We start from the raw sequence: 8,819 nt of genomic DNA on the forward strand, positions 1-8,819 counted from the left end.
GCAGCAAACAAACAGCAACAGTGGTAAGCTGGAACCAGGAAAGTTTTGCACTGGCAATTAGATGTGTAGGAGGTGACTTTTATAGCCTGCAGAGGGAGCTAATTGGTGGATGAAGTCATGTGCCCAGAATAAGCAGGATGCATCAAAATCTCAGCCTTTAGTGCAGCAGACAGAAATCACGCTGTGTCCCAGGATTTAGAATACTGCATTCTGCCAGGAGGGAGATGTATGGTGATATGATAATGCCGAGTGGTGTAAACAGGGCAAAGACCCCGATTCATGACACCTAAATTGTAAGTTGTAGTAACTGCCGTTTGCTCCTAGATCATCTGGTTGTGAACATACACAGACTGGTTTTGCAGAGGAAATGCAAAAAAACAGCAGATATGCTGCTTAATTACTCAGGCCCAGTATATTTTAAATGTTAGACAGCATTCCTCATGGAAAGTGAAGAGGCATTAATCAGAGCTCATTAGACAGATGGCAGCATTAGTACAGTCATGGCCAAAAGTTTTGAGAATGACACAAGTATTGGTTTTTACAAAGTTTGCTGCTTCAGTGTGTTTAGACCTTCTTTTTTTCAGATGTTGCTATGGTATACTGAATAAAATTACAAGCATTTCATAAGTGTCAAAGGCTTTTAAGGTGCTCTATCATGCTGGAAAAGGCATTGTTCATCACCAAACTGTTCTTGGATGGTTGGGAGTAGTTTCTCTTGGAGTATGTTTTGGTACCATTCTTTATGCATGACTGTGTTCTTAGGCAAAATTGTGAGTGAGCCCACTCCCTTGACTGAGATGCAACCCCACACATGAATGGTCTCAGGATGCTTTACTGTTGGCATGGCACAGGACTGATGGTAGTGCTCACCTTTCCTTTTCCGGACAAGCGTTTTTCCAGATGTCCCAAACAATCTGAAAGGTGGATTCATCAGAATAAATGACTTTACCCCAGTTCTCATCAGTCCAATCACTGTACCTTTTGCAGAATATTAGTTTGTCCCTGATATTTTTCCAGGAGAAAAGTGGCTTTTTTGCTAGCCTTATTGAAACCAGGCCATCCTCCAAAAGTCTTCGCCTCACTGTGCGTGCAGATGCACTCACCTGCCTGCTGCCATTCCTGAGCAAGCTGCACTGGTGGTGCCCCGATCTCCCAGCTGAATCAACTTTAGTAGATGGTCCTGGCGCTTGCTGGACGTTCTTGGGCACCCTGAAGCCTTCTTCACAACTATTGAACCTCTCTCCTTGAAGTTCTTGATCATCCGATAAAGGGTTGATTTAGTTGCAATCTTACTAGCAGCAATATCCTTGCCTGTGAAGCTCTTTTTGTGCAAAGCAATGATGACTGTACGTGTTTCCTTGCAGATAACCATGGTTAACAGAGGAAGATCAATGATTTCAAATTACCACCCTCCTTTTAAAGCTTCCAGTCTGTTGTTCTAATTGTCAGCATGACAGAGTGATCTCCAGCCTTGTCCTCGTCACCACTCTCACCTGTGTTAGCGAAGGAATCACTGACCTGATATCAGCTTGTCCTTTTGTGGCAGGGCTGAAATGCAGTGGAAATGTTGTTTTTGGGATAAAGTTCATTGTCATGGCAAAGAGGGACTTTGAAATTAATTGCAATTCATTTTATTATTCTTCATGACATTCTGGAATATATGCAAATTGCCATCATAAAAACTGAGGCAGCACATTTTGTGAAAAATATTTGTGTTATTCTCAAAGCTTTTGGCCATGACTAGACATTTAGCAGATGATGATAGACCAAGGTCTTAATGTTAAACAGTGCAAGATCGAATTGTCCTTGGGCCCACCCAGTCATATGTTAAAAAGGACACACCCATAGTTTAACAAACCAAACACTTCAGCAACAGGTACTACCACTTTTTTTGCTGAAGTGCTTGATTTGTTTGGGTGCCCACGAGAGCAAAAATTTGGGTTGTTAAACTGGAGAATAAATAGGAATTTTAACAAGTTACTAATGGACATTTAGCTAACAGTGAACATCTTACTCTATGGTGACAACGTCATCATCTTCATCACTGATGTCAACATCATCATAGCACAATATTAGTTCTTCTCCACTGAAATGTAGAGTTACATATTATTTTTGTAATTAGCGTCAGGAACGGTATTCCTCATATGATATGTAGTTTATTTTGATGAACAGTTTTCTGTGTTTGGGAAGTCTTCTCCAATGATCTCCAATGATCACTCACAATGTTCCCGGTTGTGGTAAAGACTCTTTCTTTCTTTAAGTACACTATAGCTGCTTTGTACAAGGGGCTCCTTATTGCTTTTTTTCCCCTCCTCGATTCAAAGGTACTATCGGAGATGCTACTATTTCATTAAAGCAACCCTCCACCATCCTGCTAATACAATGTGACTTTGTTCCTCTTTCAAACACTTCAATTGGATGCTGAACTACATACCAATAATGAGGAGGTTGATGATGACAAATGACTTGAATGAACTCGCTGCAAATGACGTAACAGTTAGGAGGTGCCTAGATCAATGTCCTTAACTCTACTTATTTTGGCCTGACAAAGGCTACAGATGCCTTGACAACTGTTATCTGGGTTATGATAAGAATATTTCCAAACAGAATAGGTACTTTTTTCGTATTAAACCCATTATCATGCTAGGGTATATCATGGGCATTAGGTGGTACCACTGGTGGCTACCTTCGTTCAACACAATTATGATCATCCTCCTTATTATCTTGTCCAAGTACAACACATTCATTTTCAGATACACCATTATCCGTTCAGCATCTTGCACATTTGCAAGTTCCAAAATAGCATCCTCAATTTTTATCTCTAAATCATCATCATTACTACTCATTCTCACATTTCCAAAATGGTTGAGAAATTTGGAAAGAAGGCTGCTCTAAAATAGCACATAAATACCCTCCTGAGACTCTCCATGTTATATTTTGGAGATGACAATGACAGACCTACACTCTGAGTGAGAAAGTGGTGCATGGGAAATTAAGGAAGATGCATGACCGTGTTGGGCACTCTTTTTTTGCACTGGGCATTTTAGTGTGTGTACCAGAACCAGCAGTAGCAGGACCCCTACTAGCAAATAGTGGGTATGGTCTGAGCCTTGTCTTGTCTTGCAACTGCGGGTGGTGTGTGGAATGTTAGCCATTTTCCTTTTTTTGTCACTGTGTTCATCAGAAAATTCTCTTAATCCTCCTCCTTACATCAAGAGCTGATGTTTCATTTGAGATTGACAAACTGTGTTTGGATTTTGAGTATGCATTCTTAGGGGCGTATTCAATTGTGAGCGTTAACGCTGAAAAACGAGCACTCGAAAAATATTACCGTTTATACGGTAATATTGCGCGCGAAAAGCGTTAATACGGTAGTTTACTCGTGGAATTTCAGCTCGCAGCTCAGGGAGCAGCGAGCTGAAATTCCGCGAGTAATTACCGTATTAACGCTAAGATTTTTCAAGCACTCGTTTGTTATCGTTAACGCTAACAATTGAATACGCCCCATACACTTTGTTCCCACATGACCTTTTGTACTAGTAGAGGTTGAAAACATAGTACTCCTGCCAGTACTGGTACTGGGATACTCCTGATATGTGGAATGATCCATTGTTGACATTGACAAGAGCAGTAATGCTACTTGTAGCCACCACCACAACAGGTTAACACACCTGTGTTGTTTGACACTGTTCCACATTTATATAATTGAAATTTAGACAATTGATTCTTAAAAAAACTTTTTTCTTGGGGGGTTGGTGCTGCTCACACACCACCAACACCCTGCTTTTTTCTCTCTTAATAAATAAGATGTCACTGACTGACCCTCACAAAAACTGCTTTGACTAGTAGAAAAACACACTATTCATTTTAAAAGAAAGAAATTAAGAAATGTGTGTTTTTTTGGGGATCTGCTTCTCAGTCATAGAGAAACAGTACCCTGTTTTTCTCCATTAAATACTTATTCAGAATGATGTCTATAGCTCTCTCTCCACAATTATAGCTGACTGATCTCTACTGAAATAAACTGCATTAAAATAATAACGGCTATTGTATTTTTCTATTGAAATTTCATATTTCACCCTGTCTAGTGCTTTAGTCACTCTGTACACACGATTTTCAGAGCACAGCCTGCCAGTTACCTTCCTCCCCGCGGGCTGTCTGTTCTAAAATGGCACAGGAGAGAACGAGGGAAGGGTATATGTCTGAGATATCGATCCAAAACACGTGAGATCCGTCAATTTCCCGAAAATCATGCTTTTCCTTTGTTTTCAGATCCAATGTTCAGGCGAGAAACCGAGACATATTTTGACTCTACTTGGAGCACTGAAACTCAGATCTGTTGGATTTCCAGAAATCCAAACCACTCATCTCTAGTAATTAGGTCTTTTACAGCTAAGATTATTAGTCACCCTATGTAAATAATCCATAACATAAGACTTAGAACCTTGAGAGAGAATACAAATGAATGCTGACAACATGGATAATAATATACCATGACCACAGACGACCTTCTGGTTTACTTTGATTCAATTTTTAGAGTACTCCTCATGCTGGTCAGACTTTTTAGTAAGATGAAGAAATTAATGGAAGTAGCCATACTTCACCATGTATAATTCAAATCCACAGGATAATATTATATTAAAATAAACAATGCAAGAAAAACCCAAGGATATATTAATGACTGGATTAAAAAATGTAGTATAAATGAAAAATACTCCTGCCTACTAAAAAAATAATTAAATGGGTTACCAGAAACCTTGTGGACCAAACTACAAGGAAATCCTGAAGGGCCAGCTGATGTTTATGTGTAGTTAATCACAATCACTTTCATTGCTGTCAGGTGTATTCTAATTACCTTTGAACATGATTTTGAATGTGATTGGTTAACTTTAAACACAACTATAGCCCCATTATGAAAGTCTGCGCACACATATGCAACTAGGTTATTCTTTTTTTTATTTTTTTTATTTATTGTTTTCCCCTAAAAATATTTTTGTTTTTCACTTCAGTTGTGTTGATTACAATTCACAATAAAGGTGGAAAAATGTCTGACATGATTCATCTTGATTTCAGATTTTATATCACAACACCTACCATTTCAATAAGGATGTGTAGATATTTTGTATATCCACTGTATGAAAAGGTGTAGATATTTTGTATATCCACTGTATGAAAAGGTGAAGATACACAAAAGATGAGAGGTGCCAAACAGTACCATATAATGCAAATGGCGACAATATAATCTTTAAAGCTTCAGGGCTAGCATTGAAAGAGGAAATAAACACAATAGTAAGAATAGGGTACTTTTAAATGGGAAGATCATAAGAATTAAACCTTGACACAAACAAAGGGAAGGGTGGCAACATAACCAGTGCTATAAATTAGAACCCTCTGTTAATCATCAATTAAAAACACATAACGTATGTATGCAGCCTCCTATGAGAACTGCAATAATAAAAACAGACTAGTTCAGTAATTCTAATTTACTCTCCTGAAGTCTTGTAGAAAAATCTGTTATGTGATGGTTCATATAAGTTATTGACATACATACAGCCACATTTGTTCTACATAGTGCCCATGTACTGCTTAGCTAACTGTACCAGTGAAGAAAGCCCCATGAGACTTGCTGTTCCAACACTCATCTGTAAAAACAAGAGTTACTCAGAGATAGGAGCAATCCTGTTACCCTTGCCAGCTCTCTACTGTTATTTAAAATACAAACACACACCAGCTCCTCTTATCTCTGAATTCTGTTTCCTTCCTCGCCCCCCCCTTATAAAACCTATAAATAAAAAGAAGCAACCTGTGTATTTCATATTTTATTGCTTCTTGTATTGTTTATACTTTTTCAAGCTGTTTCCTCTTCAAATAAAGAGATGAAACCCCCCAAAAAAAACTATATATATTTATGACTGTTAGATGATGCCAAGCTTCCTTTTCATTATTGCCAAATTCTTAAAATAAAACAGGAAGAATTGTATGTAAGAAAATAGCCCAATCATTTTTTAAGTTCTGAAATTCACACAGATATGTATGCTAGCTATTCCCTGTACATTTTACTTTCACTTTTTATCTTGTGTTTATCAGTGTTTTAATGCCTTGCAATGCTGTCTAGTTTTTAAATGCATGTCAAGTGCTAGTTAGACACCGCTTTAAAGTCATGTAAATGTTTACTGATAACCCATTGTTTATCTTGACATACCAAGTTCTCCCATTTTAATTTTTTTTTTTTATTTTTTTTTTAGTGACAACATGAGGCGATCCTCTCTCAAGGTAGAGAGCATACTCCTTCTCTGCGTGGGTTTTGCTGGTATTCTGTTTATTATGCTGGGAAGTGAAAATGAACCACTAGCTATGGACAAAAAGGAACAAGAGCGTGCTCTAGCGTCCCGCCTTACTATTGCCCCTAATGTGGTAAAAAAACTTGAGTGGGTGTCCAGATGTCAGGAGAACCCAACAGTGAAAAGCATTGATGGGTTTCTTATGCTACCAGCACACATTCAAGATTTCTTAAGGTATAGACATTGTAGAAGCTTTCCACAGATCCTTAACGCACCAATAAAGTGTGGAAGTGTAGCAGCATCTAAAGGGATTTTCCTGATTCTTGCAATAAAGTCTTCTCCAGGGAATTATGAAAGGAGAAGCATCATTCGTCAAACATGGGGGGAGCAAACCAGCTATGAAGGTGCCCGTGTCAAACGTATTTTCCTTTCTGGAACTGTCATGAACACACGGGAGGACAAACATTTGAGGCAGCTTCTAAGAATTGAGAGTCAAACATATCGGGATATTCTGCAGTGGGACTTTCATGACACCTTTTTCAACCTCACTCTAAAACAGTTCCTTTTCCATCAGTGGCTAAAGGATTACTGCCCAGGAGCGCAGTTCATTTTTAATGGAGATGATGATGTATTTGTCAACACTTTCAATGTAGTCACTTACCTACGTGGACTTGGAAAGCATGGAGCAGACACTCACCTCTTTGTAGGGCAGTTAATAGCCAATGTTGGACCTATTCGTGAATCTGGAAGCAAATATTATATCCCTGTGCAGGTTACTGCATCCAAATCATACCCAATGTACTGTGGAGGTGGAGGAATACTCATGTCTCGATATACCGCCCATGTCATATACAATAAATCTCAGGATATACAGTTGTTCCCTATTGATGATGTTTACTTAGGCATGTGTTTGGAAAAGGCTGGCCTGGTCCCAGCCTCTCACATGGGCATGAGGACAGTAGGGGTGCATGTGCCTTCTGCCAAATTGGACTCCTTCAATCCTTGCTATTATAGAGAACTTTTAATGGTACATCGTTTTGTACCTTATCAGATGCTGGTCATGTGGAAGGCTGTTCAAGACCCTGACCTTGACTGTGGCCAAAAACTGTCTGTAAATATTGGCCTGTAATTGGGATGAACTAATGTTAACAAAAATCCTAAAGCCAAGTAATAGACACTTGTCAAACAGCTATAAATAACAACTATGGTACTATATTCAATGGAGAAACTTTTGTGAAGGTCTTAATATTTATGTTCATTTTTGTTAATTTATTTCCAATGTTTCTATTAAAAAGAATATCATTTAATGTGATAGTTTTAGCATTTATTTTTTTTGTATTTTTTTTTTTAAATAAAATTACAATATTGTGAGTGGACCAAGAACATTAAATCTTTATTAATAGATAAAATACCTTTCACTGAAATGCATGATGATTAGAATACCTTCAACTTTCTGAAGTTAGCAGCTAAGAGACTCATTTAATGTTGTCCACGAGCCCAGTTTTCATCATAAATATTTTTTTTCCAGAATGTGATTGTGAACCAAAAATGCATAGTCCTGCATCCATATTAATGCAGAACGGGGGAAGCGCACTATGGATGTAGATAGGTGAAAGCAGCGGAATATCAGGATAGTCCAACCTGAGATAGTACAATTATATAATAATATTCTGCGCTAGACCTAAGTATTGAATCAATAATGAAATGTCCTAATATGGTAATATTGATCTTTATCAACTGATAATAGACAATACAGTTGGTGGAATACAAGACATGTAAACATTAAGCAATATTGTGAATATACATCATGGATACATCATGTCATGGAGCTATAAAACATTGTAGTTGTCATGGTGCCATGCTGCACTGATGCTGAGGGATGATTTTGATCGATGAGGGATTGATCAATAGTGTAGCGGAAGATCCTGGAGATAAAATGTCCAGAAATACAATAGTGCCCAAAAATAAAATAAGATAAAATAAAATAAAAGGGGAGGAGAGAAAAAGCGATACTTGCACTTGTAGACAGTCTCAAGTATTCCAGCAGGTAAAACAATATCCAGAGAAGGGGGAAAAAAAGGAAAAAGAAGGGGAGGTTGTGTTACTTGCGCTTGAAACAATCCAGGATATAGCGGTGATCCTCAAGATGTCCAATATAGTCCGTGTGAGGTCCAGATGGTAGATAGGTAATCCTCGCGATAGATGTAAAGTGCCGGATATACGGGAGAATATTATGGTAGGTGTGTCGGGCAGAGTACCGAGCGGGATGTTGGCGTGCGTGCCAACCGTGGAACGCACGCTTCCTGAGTGTCAACGACCGAATGTGCACAAATCCGGAAGTAGCGGGTGATAGGCCAACGCGTTTCGTCACCTAGGTGACTTTTTCAAGGCAGTGGTATACGTGTAGATGGAGGCGGGTCTTATATACGCTGTGCCAAGATATTCAACAGTCTGGATCACATGTTTGTTGTGATTCCCCGTCTGTTAAGTGTCCTTGATGTTCAACAGAATATGTCCTGTCGCGTTGATGGATGTTGA

The 8,819-nt window shown here is 38.6% G+C and overlaps 1 protein-coding gene across 3 annotated transcripts in view; it reads left to right on the top strand.

Annotated features, from left to right (window-relative positions):
* Window positions 1-7,593, top strand: part of B3GNT3 (UDP-GlcNAc:betaGal beta-1,3-N-acetylglucosaminyltransferase 3) — a 41,432-nt gene extending 33,839 nt beyond the window's left edge. For all 3 annotated transcript variants that reach the window (XM_075190729.1, XM_075190720.1, XM_075190738.1), the window contains one exon: window positions 6,246-7,593. In XM_075190729.1, the coding sequence (XP_075046830.1) occupies window positions 6,253-7,410 (1,158 nt within the window). In that variant the 5' untranslated portion in view covers window positions 6,246-6,252 and the 3' untranslated portion in view covers window positions 7,411-7,593. The remainder of the gene's footprint in view (window positions 1-6,245) is intronic.
* The last annotated feature ends 1,226 nt before the right edge of the window (window positions 7,594-8,819 follow it).

The sequence above is a fragment of the Mixophyes fleayi genome, chromosome 1 (genome assembly GCF_038048845.1).
Source record: "Mixophyes fleayi isolate aMixFle1 chromosome 1, aMixFle1.hap1, whole genome shotgun sequence".
Classification (NCBI taxonomy): Eukaryota; Metazoa; Chordata; class Amphibia; order Anura; family Limnodynastidae; genus Mixophyes; species Mixophyes fleayi.